At 39.7% G+C, this 16,371-nt stretch overlaps 2 protein-coding genes across 3 annotated transcripts in view; both read left to right on the top strand.

The window, feature by feature from the left end:
- The window catches only part of DIRAS1 (DIRAS family GTPase 1), a 30,531-nt gene extending 28,082 nt beyond the window's left edge, over positions 1-2,449 (top strand). Inside the window, exon 2 of the mRNA XM_077475879.1 lies at positions 505-2,449. Within this exon, the coding sequence (XP_077332005.1) occupies positions 524-1,120 (597 nt within the window). The 5' untranslated portion in view covers positions 505-523 and the 3' untranslated portion in view covers positions 1,121-2,449. The remainder of the gene's footprint in view (positions 1-504) is intronic.
- The window catches only part of GNG7 (G protein subunit gamma 7), a 356,098-nt gene that overhangs the window by 28,089 nt on the left and 311,638 nt on the right, over positions 1-16,371 (top strand). The window lies entirely within an intron of this gene.

A 16,371-nucleotide genomic window follows, 5' to 3' on the forward strand; every position in this document is an offset into this window, starting at 1 on the left:
GCCGTATTAGCTTTTTGGACAACAGTTTCTTTTAACTCCATAAGCTAACATGGACAGACAGTTCTGTTGACCATTACATATTACAAAGTTTTTAGCAAGAATTTCTTGTGAGAAAGTGTTATCTGCCATAAACTACATACTTTTATCCGCTGCCCCTTCTATACCAAAAATAGTTAGCATACAGAATACCACAACAAAGACTGGCCTGCAGACTATCAATTTAAAGACCCAAAATTAATTGTGAGAACATATGGTTAATGAATTTTCAATATACATAAAGTGGTAGAAAACAAAGCAGATCAACCATTACAGTACTGCCAAAGTTAGAATACAGAACAGCTTAAAAGTATAATCTAATCAAAGTGAAAATAGTTTAAGTACTGATTTTTCTCTGTTTTTCCTTCTAAATTTTACAAAGCGGTTTGACTTCACATTTTTTGATATGTATATCATGCATTAAGTTATATATAGTTTTATTTTGTTTTTGTTTTTCTCCTATTCTAGGACCCAACAAGCGCTTAAAATGCCAGAACAAAGTAATGATTATCGAGTAGTGGTGTTTGGGGCAGGAGGTGTAGGGAAGAGCTCCTTGGTCCTGCGGTTTGTCAAAGGAACATTTCGAGACACATATATTCCAACTATTGAGGACACATACCGGCAGGTCATCAGCTGTGACAAAAGTGTCTGTACCCTGCAAATCACGGACACAACTGGAAGCCACCAGTTTCCAGCCATGCAGCGACTCTCCATTTCTAAGGGTCATGCGTTTATTCTAGTCTTCTCTGTCACCAGCAAACAGTCAATAGAGGAGTTGAAGCCAATCTATCAGCAGATCCTACAGATTAAAGGTAGTATAGAGAGCATTCCAGTAATGCTAGTAGGAAACAAGTGCGACGAAACACAGCGTGAAGTGGATACAAAAGAAGTAGAGGCGTTGGCCAAAGAGTGGAAATGTGCCTTCATGGAGACCTCAGCTAAGATGAACTACAATGTGAAGGAACTTTTTCAAGAGCTACTGAACTTGGAGAAACGGAGAAACATGAGCCTAAATATTGATGGTAAAAGGTCCAGCAAGCAGAAGAGGGCAGACAAAATTAAGGGAAAATGCAGTCTCATGTAAGCAAATACAATCCTGGCACATTCATTTCAGTTCTGCATGTGCAAGGTCATAAAACGTGTTTCCCTTTATTTTGAAGAGAATTTCAATCCTTGGCTGCATTTTAACACTGTGACTGCACAGGCATATACAATCTGCCTTGCACAATAATTGGGCAGCGACTACGTTTTGCTTCAAGTCTACATACCATGTCATTTCGTTAAGAACACTGACACAACATACTTTTAGCATCTTTTGTAAAAGGATTTTGGCTTTGTGAACTTGCCCTTTCTTTGAAATGGTAATCAAAGAAATAAGACACGCTCCCACATAATGGCTAAGTATTAGCCTTATGAGAACAGTGGTGCTGTAATAGAGTAACATGAACAAAATCATGTGCAGTAAAAAAAAAGAGATGTCATTAAAAGCACAAACATCCCAGCAAAGATTTTTTACCCAGTCGTTGAAACAATGTATTTGCAAGAATGCATCATCCCAGAACAACAAAAGCAACAATTGCACAAACCTAACATGAAAAGGGATGGACCAGCATCAAAGTTGAATTATTCTTCTAAATGAATACGCTATTCATACTGTATGCTTAAAACAATAAACAGCTGATCTCTACAGCTATAGAAAAACAGGAATGTTGGGGGATGTACTATACTACATTAAATATGTATGAAGATTTAGTGATCTATAGATATGACCATAAATCTACATTACACATATGTATTATATGTATATCAATATAACGCAAAATCTTCTCTATTTGCAGTGTACTCATAGTTTTAATAAAAAGGTATATGACAACAGTTTTTTTTTTTTCTTGCAGTCATCTTATACCATCAATTAAATCATGAGTGTACTGCAACCTTTGCTGTTTTACAATCATTTAGGGAGAAGACTCCTGTTACATTTGCCCTGCATGCTTTGGTGCAGTTCTTCTAAAGCTTTATGATAAACACTAAATATACAGTATATATATATATATATATATATATATATATATATATATATATATAGCTAGATAGACAAACTAATAGAAGCACTTCAAATACATTTATATTAAAGGCCTCATTTGGAGCAGGACTACCCTTTGCCTTCAGAATCACTTTTTTCCTTCTTTGGAATGCTGTCATGGAAATCCTACATTTTGTGGAGTGAAATTTCCCATCTTTAGAGAATGTAACTCTTTAGTTTGAGGGATGAAGGAAAATGGAAAACATTTAATAACTGCAATTTTGGTGTTGTGATATGGAAGCCATTTGCCGCCTTGAATTTTTTTAGCAATATGATTGGAGGAAATATCCTGTAAAATAGGAACATCACAATTAAACAATGCTTACTCTATTGATTGTACCCAGTTTTATACAATGAAATCCTATTCCTTGGCTTTTACATGACCATGCAAGGTAATTATGTGACCTAATGACCACCACAAAATGGCTTTTCATACCATTAAAGATCTCTCTCTCTATTTATCCATAGGGTAGGGTTGAAGTCAGGGTAGATTGAAGTCTTTTTTGGCTTATATCACACTTACACTTGGCCAGAAGTAGGCAATAGGTAAAAAAGAACGCATCAGACCATATTACTTTTTTACACTACCAGGAGTCCAGGTTTTCCTTAAATTACACCAGCTTTTGTTCCCTTGTCCACTGGTCATGCATGCAAACAAATTCTGGGTTCCAGTGTTATGAGGCTTACAATACAGTTTTTGTTGATAGGAATCTGTAGTTGTGTCCATTCAGGGTAAGGTGACGGGTTTCTTGATATAGCACTAGTCTCTATGCTTCCCTGCCACCCTTTTTGCCTACAGGTGCGATACGTCTAATGCTCTGTGCACACGGTCGGACATTCCGAACACAAAATCCGACGGATTTTTTCGGACGGATTTTGTCTGAAACTTGTGTTGCATACACACGGTTGGACAAAGTTGTCAGAAAAGCTGATAGTTCGGAACGAGGTGACGTTCGTTGCGTACGACGGGACTATGTAGAAGCTAGTAGCCAATAGTGTTGGTCTCGTAATTTAATCTGAGCATGCGTGGCACTTTGTCCGTCGCAATGCTCTACAAATGATTGGAAAAAGTCCAAACGGATTTTGTTGTCGGAAAATTTTTGATCCAGCTCTCAAACTTTTCCTGTTGGGATTTCCGATGGAAAAAGTCCGACAGAGTCCACACACGATCGGATTTTCCAGCAACATAATCTGATCAGACCTTTTCCGTCGGAAAGTCTGACCGTGTGTACAGGGCATAATATCGGTGTAAGATCCATGCTGGGGCTAACACAGCCCTAGGCCTCATGCGCACTTCATTATTTTTGCCTCTAAATGCCTCTCCTGGTTAACCTATGTATCCATGCACTAATAAATGTTTAAAGAAATTTGAAGATAGAAAAAAAAACATCACTTGTGTGTACAGAATAGGAGCTCAAAAGTGCATAAATGTGCATTAACTCTAGGCGCATGAACGCACGTGTAAAAATGCAGCTTTTTACCAGATTTCGCTGCTGGTAAACTTCTCTAGGAAAAAGCGTGTCAATAGAATACATTGTGCATGAAGCCTTGATGACCTCCTTACCTCCCCATGCAACAGTGTTCAGGCCTAGCAAATTCCCGCTCAGGCATCCCAGGAGGAAGGGAAAAGGTCACATGCTTACCCTAACCTTAAAGCAAAACGTAACTACTTAATGAATACATTTTTGTATTTTGTCCCTTCCCTCTCCATCTTACACAAATGCTAAAAAGTATTACAATTTATACCTTTGTGTTACTTTTTTGTGCTGCAAGGTAGCACTTCCTGATTGTCAGCTTAGGCCGTGCCAGCTGACTACTGAGATTGCTGTCACAGCTATCCCAGGAGGCAGTGTGTTACTAAGCCGCAACTTTTGCAGTGCATGTGCTGCAGATTTCTGCACATGCTCACAATTGCCGCAGGACACTATAGTACCCATCTACCTGAAACTGGCAGCATTTGCGCGCATGCATGGAAGCCCTCTGTGTATGCACAGATGTGCTGTAAGTCTTTGCCAGCTCCCAAATACCTGGCAGAGACCAGTGTCGAATCGTGCATGCGTCATTATTAAAAATGGCAGCATTGAACAGAGGGTGGTTAGGGAATTCATACTTTGTGTAATCCTGCTGTAAGTACTGGGTGTTTCCAAGGTTTTCACAGACAAATAGAGTGGCAAGGGAGGAGCATAGGAAAGAAAAGTATCAGTGGGGTGTGCCCTATCAAGAGAACCTGTCACTTAGCCATGATTGAGCAAAACTGACAGATTCTCTGACTGGGTCACATAGGTACTGCTTTCATTCTAAAGTCATTTTGAACTGAAAGTAATTTCTGTCTATACCTGTCTGTTAACTTTGATGTTCAGCCCATAACCACCATTTCATGTTGTTCATTCATTATATCAGTTATTGATTTATTCTGTCTTTATTTTTGAGACTGTCCCCCTCGACACATTTCATCATTTTGGAGTTGTTACAAATGCAACTATAGGGAGTTATTTACTAAAGGAAAATCCACTTTGCACTGAAAGTGCACTTGGAAGTAAAGTCGCTGTAGATCCGAGGGGGATATGCAAGGAAAATATAAAACAGCATTTTAGCCTGCACATGATTGGATGATAAAATCAGCAGAGCTTCCCCTCATTTCAGATCTACCCCTTATATTTAGAGTGACTGCACTTCCAAGTGCACTTGCAGTGCAAAGTGGATTTTCCTTTAGTAAATAACCCCCATAGTTTAGTTACTGAACCTTTGGCCTTTTTGGAACTCCAACATTTGGTTCATGTCACCACAGATCAGAGCTTTAATTGACACATTTCTTTTATTCTTTTACATACTGACATATACTGTGAACTGCCAATCATCCCAATGTCACTCCTATTCACCACTGTTTTATGGTAATTTATGTACACCTTTTTAAGTAGTGTTTCTGCTATTTTATCTACATTGTATGATATATGTGCGCCTATATACTGTGTGGAGATATATTATATATATATATATTACACAGTTGCACTCATAAGTTTACATATCCTGGCAGAATTTATGATTTCTTGGTCATTTTTCAGAGAATATGAATAATAATACAAAAACTTTTCTTTCACTCATGGTTAGTGTTTGGCTGAAGCCATTTATTATCAATCAACTGTGTTTACTCTTTTTAAATCATAATGAGAAATCAGAAACTACCCAAATGTTCAAAAGTTTACATACCCTGGTGATTTAGTGTGTGTGTATAAAAGGGCAATGAGTTTCTGGACTCCTGATAGACCCTTGCATCTTTCATCCAGTGCTGCACTGACATTTCTGGATTCTGAGTCATGGGGAAAGCAATAGAATTGTCAAAGGATCTGCGGGAAAAGGTAGTTGAACTGTATAAAACAGGAAAGGGATATAAAAAGATATCCAAGGAATTGAGAATGCCAATCAGCAGTGTTCAAACTCTAATCAAGAAGTGTAAAATAAAGGATTATGTTGAAACTAGGGTTGCACTGACCGAGTACATGTACCGATACTTATTTTAAAGTACTCGCCGATACCTATTTTTTAATAATTTTTTTTTTTTAGAACTTTAACTTTTTTCTAGTGGAGAAGTGGGGAGAGGTTTATTGTTTTGGGCGGAGAGGGGGAAGGGGGGTTCTTGTTTAGGGTGAATAGGTGGGGTTATTGTTTTGGGCGGAGAGGGGGAGGGGGTTATTGTTTAGGGTGGAGAGGTGGGGAGGGCTGTTATTGTTTAGGGTGGAGAGGGGATTATTTATGGTGGAGAGGGGGTTATTGTTTAGGGTGGAGAGGTAGAGTTATCGTTTTGGGCGGAGAGGGGAGGGGTGTTTGACTGCCTGCATTCTTTTGTATACATTTCATCTGTCAGCGGGGGAATCGCGCTGACAGATGAAAGCAGAACCTGATGGTATCAGTTTCAGGTATTGGCGCATTTGCACGAGTACCAATACTCAAGCAAATACTTAGTATCGGTATCGGTGCAACCCTAGTTGAAACCAAACCACGGTCAGGTAGACCAACTGAAATTTCAGCCACAACTGCCAGGAAAATTGTTCGGGATGCAAAGAAAAACCCACAAATAACTTCAGGTGAAATACAGGGTTCTCTGAAAACGTGGTGTGGCTGTTTCAAAATGCACAATAAGGAGGCACTTGAAGAAAGATGGGCTGCATGGTCGAGTTGCCAGAAGAAAGCCATTACTACACAAATGCCACAAAGTATCCCACGTACAATACGGTTGGCACTCGCAGTTCACCCAGGTGTGTTAGAAAAGCGAATTAATATTCACTTTCCTAACACAGGACTGCCTCTCCACCAATCAGGTGCTCGGGTCTGTTACCCGTCACCTGATTGTCTGAAAATGCTAAGCGCATGCTAGGCAGCATTTGAAGGGCACAGTGGCAGTGTTTGATGGGTACAGTGGCTGCGTTTGATGGGCACAGTGGCTGCGTTTGATGGGCACAGTGAGGCTGCAATTGCTGGGGTTTTTTTCAGAATTTTTCAGTTTGTTTTCACCCCCTCAAAAATTTGGAGCACCAGCTGCCACTGGCCACAACCATAAATGCTACATTTGGAGAGGCGTCTACAAGGCCTATGATGAAAGGTACACCATTCCTACTGTGAAACACAGAGGTGGATCGCTGATGTTTTGGGGATGTGTAACAAGGGCACAGGAAATTTGTTCAAAATTTATGGCAAGATGAATGCAGTATGTTATCAAAAAATACCGGAGGAACATTGACATTCATCAGCCAGGAAGCTGTGCATGGGATGTACTTTGACATTCCAACATGACAATGATCCAAAACACAAGGCCAAGTCGACATGTCATTGCCTACAGCAGAATAAAGTGAAGGTTCTGGAGTGACCATTTCAGTCTCCTGACCTCAATATCATTCACCATCTGAGAAGATAAAGAGCCTCATCCACAAATGCCACAAAAGACTTCAAGCTGTCATTGATGTTAAAGGGGGCAATACACTGTATTAAGAACTGGGGTATGTAAACTTTTGATCAGGATCATTTGTGTAGTTTCTGTTGTCATTATGATTTAAAAAGAGTAAACACAGTTGATTGATAATAAATGAATTCAGCCAAACACTAACCACGAGTGAAAGAAAATTTTCTGTGTTATAATTCATATTATCTGGGAAATGGCCAAGAAATCATAAATTCTGCCAGGATATGAGCACAGCTGTATATACATATATATACACATACACACACACACACACACACACACACTCGCACCTACACAGAAATGCAGCTATATTAAGGTATAAATAAAGGTAAAATGTATTTGTTATTTGATTAGAGTGGGGGTGGGTTATAACCTCTATCAGGTTTTTATTGTTGTCCGTGACTCCGTTATGGAGTTTCACTCTCTGTAATTGTCCTATCACCAATGTCACTGGGAATGAACTAAACTAAATTCTGAGTTGCTACACTTGTTCTGGTGACAAATTTATAAGAGGAGATTTCCCTACCAAGTGAATGAAAAATGAGCTACAGATTCATTTATTACAGGTACTTATATAGTGCCAACAATTTATGCAGAACATTACATATTGTACATTCATATTAGTCCCTGCCCTCAAGGAGTTCACAATCTAAAGCCAGGTAAGCACAAATTGAAATTCCGCCAGTTGAGCAGGAACCAGCCAAATTTCAATGTGTCAACAATCAATCAATTGTTAGACCAGCTTTCATCAAACAGTCCTGTTGGAAAGTCAGTATCCGATATAGGGGGTCCTTGCTGTCAGTACAATAGTGCAATGCGGGGGGGTCTGTAAGTTGTTGCTTTTTTGTTGTACCAAGCTTGATGTTACTATGCATTTATATACCTATTAGAACCAATTTAGACAGGATTTGTCTTATTTACAATCTTGCTCAGTATGAGTAAACTTTTTGCTACTGGGGATGTAGCCAAGAAAAGGTGGTGCTTTTACTAAAGTCTCACCAAGCCAGCCAACCTTTGTTCATTTACACATTCAAGATAAAGGGAATCTGGTGCCTATTGAGGTCAAAATTACAGGTTTTCTTAAAAACCTTCACCCACTTTATATTCACCTTCGCCACACTTCCCTGCTCTGTTTATCTGTCAGAGCCCTTGGAAATACCTAATATTTTTGGGTATTGAGAAGGGAGGGGATGTGACCTTCTTCCCTTTCAACAAACTCTAGTGCTTAGAACTAATCAGCTAACTGCCAGGCACAAACACTGTCAGGGAGGGCGAAGGTTATTACCTTCTCTATTCTCAAGCCCCAGATACATCTTTGTGGTGCCTGTGCAAATGACACCCGCTTAGCAAATTTTTGTACATAGACCACTATGTGTTAGGACTGCATTGGGCAAAGCTGCCAAGCACAGCCCAAACAGGGCTGGTGTGTACCTTAATGTTATTGTAGTTTTTTTTTTCTTTAACTAGAAGTTGAAATTTGTACATGAATTTAATCTGGTGAACCTTTAGCCAAAAGGTTTTAACATTGGTAGAAATTCTTGTTCAAAATGGTAAAACATAGAATTAAAATATTCTGGCGCTTGCAGTACACATTTGCCTATATCATCTGTAGTGATTTTTAAAAGTCCTATCTGCTGTGGCATTGTTAAGATTTCTATGGACTGTGCTGTATCTTATACTTTTAAACAGAAATACAAGTATTTCAAAAATATAATATACAGCTAAGGCCGGATTAACATAGGGACTATAGGAGCTGCAACTCCAGGCCCCTTACCTTAAGATAGGCCCATTTGCCAAAAAAAAAAGATCGACTTTGAGGGTCATGGCTCAGTGTCACATGGGTAGCTGAATACCCACCCAACCACTGGTCAAAATTTGGGGCTCCTATCATCTATGGTTCCGGAGATACGGGGCTCCTTGAGCAGCCTGTCAGAAGCTACATAAAGAGGGGCCAGTTTAAATACAAGCTGGCACACTCTGTTTGCAGTAGACTGAGAGGATGAGCTCACAGTGCCTCTCCTTACTTCTTGTCAGAGGCACTGAGCTCAATGTACAGCTTGACGCCTGCAGAGTTTGGCAGGCTGCACCGCCTAGAAAAATCGTTTACTGATTCAAATTGAGCCACTCTGCAACTAAGCCAAACTCACTTGCAGTAGCTGCAAATTCCAACAATGTAAAATTACGATTCAGCAATGTAAAACAAAAAACAAAACAAAAAACAAGGAGTGGCAGTAGCACCTCATGAATGCCTGTCAGCTGCTGCTATACCACTCGTTGAAAAGCAATCCACCACAGATCACTTTTCAGGGGGCAGTAAGCATTACCACAAATGTGAAAGAAACTTGAAACACATCATCCATTTCACATTCACCACCAATCAGGTCACTCCCGAGCCACTTCCCATGTTCGCCACCTACCAGTTACTCCCCCACCCGCTAATTGATATCCCTCCATGACCACCTCACACCCCCCTGCTGACAGACCTCTCTCCCCAGCCTGTCCCCACACACCCTCTCACCTGCTGACCTGTGGATGGGGGGAATCACTCCCGCAGTGTTATTGTGTTCAGCCAGTGGGGAGCCTTCCCTACCCACAGAATACAATGATCAGTGTTGCTAACTATAGCTGGCAGCACTGATTATTTTTGGAAAAACCTGACAGGCTGTTTGTACTCAAGTCAATTAATAGATTGACTTGTGTACAACTAGCTAACCAATACATGGCTGGTCTCTGCTTAATTGGCTTAATTTCAATCCATGTATGGCCCGCTTAACCACTACGCAGTCCCTAAACATCTTTCCACAACCCTTTAAATTTTCCCTTCCCAGATTCCTTCACCCTCCTCACCTGTACATAGTGCCCATTGTCATACCCTCCACATGCCTCTCCTGTACATACTGTCCACTGTCATACCCTCCACACTCCTCTCCTATACATATTGCCCCTTGTCATACCCCCCACAATCCTCTCCTGTAGCTACTGCCCACTGTCATACACTTCTCTCCTGTACATAGTGCCCGCTGTCATACCCTCCACACTCCTCTTCTGTACATATTGCTCACTGTCATGTCCTCCACACACCTCTCCTATACATTGTGCCCCCCGTTATACTCCGCCACAATCCTCTCCTGTACATAGTGCCCACTGTCATTCCTGCCACACTCCTCTCCTGTACATACTGCCCACTGTCATACCCTCCACACTCTTCTCCTGTTCATACTGTCCATTGTCATACCATCCACACTCTTCTCCTGTACATACTGCCCACTGTCTTACCCTCCACACTCCTCTCCTGTACATACTGCTCACTGTCATACCCTCCACACTCCTCCCCTATACATAGTGCCGCCTGTCATACCCCCCACAATCCTCTCCTGTACATACTGCCCCCATAATACCTTCCACACTCCTCTCCTGTATATACTGCCAACTGTCATACCCTCCACACTCCTCTCCTGTACAAACTGCCAACTGTCTTTCTCTCCACGTTCCGCTCCTGTAGATACTTCCCCCATCATACCCTCCACACTCCTTTACTGTACATACTGTCCCCATCATACCCACCACACTCCTCTCCTGTACATACTGCCCACTGGCATACCCTCCACACCCCTCTGCTGTGCATACTGCCCACTGTCATACCCTGCACACTCATCTCCTGTACATAGTGCCCACTGTTATACCATCCATACTCCTCCCCTATGCCTCTTACCCACAAAAACAGTTCTTTAAAATTATATTGAATATCCTCAATGTTGCCAGCTCTAGAATGGGCACACTTTTGTTAGTTCAACTAAAGGAAATCTTCTTAGTCCTCATATTTGTTGTGCCCATTATTAGCAGTCATTAAATTTTTTGATTACTACTGTGATGTATGAAGGAACATAGGGGATGTCAGCTACTCTAAATATACCACTGGTAAAAAAAAAAGTGTCCTTTAAAATATTTTGGAATTGTTGGCAACTATACACCTGGTCACTGCCCAAGGGCCACGGGTCAGTAGGAGGCTCCATAAGATGTTCCTGGGATCCTGTGATATTAAAGCGGTAGTAACATTACTACTTTTTAGAAGCCCTGACGTAGGTTATGCCATAATGTACTAGCATGCACAGCATATTAGCACATTATGGTACACTTACCTGTCAGACTGAGCCCTCCAGTACTGCGCTGTGATCCATTCCGGTGGGTCCCGGGTGCTTCCATCTTCACCCGGTCTTCCTTCCAGGTTCTATACCTTCAGTCACTTGCCTTGGCCGGGCTGCGTTGCTGTCACTCCCACGCATGCTCATGCGCATCCTCTCTCTCTCATCCCCCCTCCTTTACCCCTCATCCCCCTCTCTCTCTCTCTCTCTCTCTCTGTCATCCTCTCTAATTTAATTTGTTATAACAAAAAATTGTTTGCATATTGAGGCTTTTTATAAAAAAAAGAAATAAGCACCAGGTCCATGATCTTCTTAATCTGGCCCTGTATACAGCCTTTCCTGCAAAATCATATGTAAACAAAAACGTAAAGTGTTAAAAACAAACTTACACATAAAAATTAGGTTTCCATATAATTATAAAACAAAATCATAATATTAAATCAGAACCTAAAATGTACAAACACCCATCTCACATCTATTGAATGATTTCCATTGGACATTTTATATCGTTACTATAACTCACTAATTATATCCTAATAAAAATAAAATATATAGAGGCATGACAAATGCTGTAGCGTTGATCATTATAGCTTTGTAGAGAATAATACCTTGTATTGTTCATGAAGCAGATATTTAGTAGCAAATATATTTTATCACTACAGTATAATGTCAGTATAATGTCAATACCTATACATATGAGTTTAAAAGGCAAAATGTGTGACAAATTCTACTTTAATTGTTTCTAAAACTATATGTAACTTATGGTGGCACAGTGGTGTAGTGGTTAGCACTCTCACCTAGCAGTAAAAAGGGTCACTGGTTCGAATCCCAACCATGACACTGCCTGGAGTTTGCATGTTCTCCCTGTGCTTATTTGGGTTTCCTCTGGTGACTCCAAAGACATGCAGGTAGGTTAATTGGCTTCTGTCCAAAATTGGCCCTAGTATATAAATGGGAACCTTGGATTGTGGGCTCCTTGAGGGTAGAGACTGATGTGAGTGTGCAATGTACAGGGATAGGGACAATTGTAGACACTCACTCAGGTTCAATAAGATGGACTGATGTCTTTATTCAACCTTACTAACTAGGTACTAATTCTTTAATTAGCTTAGCTCAGGCCTATATGGCTATGTAAGCAAGCTCAATGTATATAGTTCTTTCCAAAATACACAACAACATAAAATATAAGACACTCCTAATGAGTAAAGAGGATTTTGGACGATATTAAAATATATTCCTTGCCACATATTTAATCCACAATGACATGCAGTAAATAGGTTCTTATATATCATGTGACTGTAGATGCAGTAACATTGCACTGGATTTATGTCATATCATTGAAAACATTGTTGGAATACAAAGCGTTATGAGTAAAATACTACATATATAAATAAATAGCAAATAAAGCACAATAAATAAATGAGGTATATACTAGAGTAATAAAAAAACTTAGATAATTAGAAAAAAACAGGTCTGCTGGTTCTGGGCTATTGGGAGTGAAGGGACAGTCCAAAGTGTAGACCAGTCCCATGCTGTTTTCCTAGTCATGTTATAAAAAATATAGAAGAAAAAATAATCTAGCATTTTTAGAATCAATTGTCCATGACCCAAATTTACAAGTAATCAATATCTAATATCAAATTCAATTTAATTTCAAAGATGAAGTTCAAATATTTGGACATCCACGATAAATGCTAGAAAGCAAGAAATGTGATGTGCTGTCCCGAGAATTAACCAAGCACTTTGATTATTCCTTGGCTATTATTTGAGACTGCAGTCAAGGAAAAAGCATTAAAGGAGATTTGGGGTAATGGCCAGACTAATCAAATTAGGAGCCTGTGTCTATGAGCTTTAAGCTTTGAGTGTGTTGATGGCATCAGTTTGATATCAGATTAGAACACATCTGAGATTATTTTAAATTCATTGACAGAGGAATTTGACCTGCTTCAAGTAGGTTTTGCATTCCCATAGACTTGTATATGAATGCAAAACCTATTTCAAGCAAAGAAAAGCCCTCAACAAAGGTCCTAAAGTTTTTCATCTAATTCAGGTTACAAAATGATAGCATGCCATTAGTTACCAAAGGAAATACCATTTTCACCCATTTTTTAAATATCTGTAAATATGCCCAATTATTTTGATGACTGTATATTTAAGTAAGAGCAGACATCACTCAAGGACAGTCTTGCTGCCTATATAAACCATTTAGACTACATATTTGTAGTGAAGCGTGGGGGATCTGGTTGCTATGGCAACAGAAGTTCTTCCTTTAAACACTTTTGATCATGTGTGGCTCTCACTTTCCCTCTAGATGTATATATCTTTACTAAACTATAGTACAATGCAACCACACACACATTTGTAAAAGTATCCAGGATACGTCGGTAAAACTCATATTTTAAACTTCAACTATAAACACAGGAAAGTAGGGAGATGTTTCTATAGATGCAGAAGGCAAAAAAATATCTTTATTAAGGGGAGCTGAGGTCACTTCCTGTACCCCATTGGAGTCTGCTGACTCAAGAGAAAGTACACATGCAACAGACTATGGTCAACCATACCTAACCCAGTGAACACAATAACACACACCATACCCATTGCTGTGTGTTAACCGTTTGCTATTTATCACTGACCACTGTAAAGCAACCCTTCCCTGTGCACAACTGTATCTTATTTTATTTTTTTACTGAACAAATTCCAACCACAGTACATTTAACTTGTTCTTCTATTCAGTGTACATTAGTCTTAAGTTAGCAACCCATATCCATTGCACATTAACCCTTTATTTTTCCCCATTATATGATGTACAATTACCTTTGTGTGTGCAATCTCCAGTCACTGTGAATTTCCTATTTAATGCACACTACTGTTTAACCAGAGTGCTTCTTATTCAAAGCTCATTAACCATTTACAATGTATATTTCCTTTTTGTGTTGTAATCCACAGTTGCTTCACATTCTGTGGAGAGGTCATGGGCATTGAATTATTTACACATTCACTGCTAATGAGTTTTAAAACAAGCATTTACTAAACTCTGTAGCTGCAGGAACTGTGGAGAAATTCATCTTCAAATTTCACAGCAACAGCACTAAAGTTTTTTAGGCCAGCTGAGCTTAACTTGCAACCCCCTCCCAAGCAGTAACTTGGAAGCCTTCTGCCATTTTATTCAGTAAATCTCTAATGTATACACAGAGTAGATACTCAGGGCAATGGAAGCAGAGCGAGCTGACTTTTGCGCACATGAGGCATAAATTACTGACCAAAAAAGCTGATTTTGCTATTTTTTTTCTTACTGAAAAATACACGGCGCTTGTTTATGCACCTGTGTGCATAGGCACATTACAACGAATGAGCTGTATTTTTATCTCAAAAAAAAAAACTGTAGTTTTTCCAAGCTGCAGTATGCAAGCGGCCTTAGCCCTTGTAAACACGGTAGGACATTCCGACCACAAAATCCGTCGGATTTTTTCAGACGGATTTTGTCCGGAACTGGTGTTGCATACACACGGTCAGACAAATTTGTCCGAAAATCCAACAGTTCGGAACGCGGTGACGTTCGTTCGTTATGACAGGAATACGTTCAGGCTAGTAGACAATAGCTTTGGTCTCATAATTTGATCTGAGCATGTGTGGCACTTTGTCCGATCGGAATTCTCTACAAACAATGGGACAAAGTCTAATCGGATCATGTTGTCGGAAAATTTTATATCCAGCTCTCAAACTTTGGTGGCCGGACATTCCGACGGAAAAAGTCCGATGGAGCCCACACACGGTCGGATTATCCGACAACACAGTCAGATCGGACATTTTCCGTCAGAATGTCTGACCGTGTGTACAAGGGCTAAGAGAGATAACTTCTGATGTGAAGAAGCAGCTACAATAGTCAGAGAGGGCTTGTTTTAAAATGCATTTATTGCTTTTTGAAAATATGTAAAATACCAGAATGTCCATAGCCTTGCCACGTATTCACTTTAAAGTTTTACCATGCTCTCCCAATCAATTTATTTCAATCAACCAGTCAATCCACCCATTCAAATAACCCTTCACTGGGTAACTTCTAGTATTTTCCATGCACAAGAGATTGCTTAGGAAAGCATTTCTGAGCTATAAGTGGGTACTGGTGATAAATAAACTAGAGTTGTCAAGTGGTGCTTGAGGTTAGGTGACCCACACCATGAGGAAATGGGTATACCTTTGGCTTTCATCAAAATGTACATTCTTTATTAGACTTTAGAAGAAACAATGTTTACTATACCTTGCGCCATTATATTCATGTTCAGTGTACATTTCATATAGATACTGTATGTATGAATTATTAATGTATCTGTGGAGACAGCATTATGGGATATATTTATGTAGAGTGGCACAGTGGTGTAGGGGTTATCACTTTCACCCAGCAGCACTGGGGTTGCTGGTTTGAATCCCATCTGACAATACCTGCCTGAGGTTTGCATGTTCTCCCTGCATGGGTTTCCTCTGGGTACTCTGGTGTCCTCCCACACTCCAAAGACATGCTGGTAGGTTAATTGAATCCTGCCTAAATTGGCCCTAGTATGTGTGTGTATGAATGTGAGTTAGGGACCTTAAATTGTAAGCTCCATGAGGGTAGGGAGTGAACATAAAATGTATATGTAAAGCGCTGCATAAATTGATGGCGCTATATAAGTACCTAAAGGATATGAGGTAAAGAAATATGGCTATAGACAGAAAAAGCAGATGTGCATATATATATATATATATATATATATATAGATGGATATAAAAAATATATAGAGAACTATACTTGCCCATAGAAAAAGCAAATAGATAAATAGACACAGACAATACATATGTCAGATAAGAAGTTTTAGAAATAGTTGAAACTAAAGTACATTTGTTTATACTAACCATCCATGCATGTCCACAAAGGCAGGGACCTAGGGATAATATTTCACACAAAGCATCAGGAATATATATTAGCAGTAACAAAAATCAACACATTTGAGATAGAGAGAGAAAGGAAAATATATGAGGTGCTATGTTTTTTTTCACACCTGTGAAGAAATCCTCAGGCATTAAGGCTAAAGTCCGTTCGAAAGTCCGTTTGGTTTGAACGTAATGACGTACGACAGGACTAGAAAAGGAAGTTCAATAGCCAGTAGCCAATAGCTGCCCTT

Source organism: Lithobates pipiens, unplaced genomic scaffold (assembly GCF_037356315.1).
Source record: "Lithobates pipiens isolate NorthernLeopardFrog02 unplaced genomic scaffold, aLitPip1_a1.2 Scaffold_13, whole genome shotgun sequence".
Classification (NCBI taxonomy): domain Eukaryota; kingdom Metazoa; phylum Chordata; class Amphibia; order Anura; family Ranidae; genus Lithobates; species Lithobates pipiens.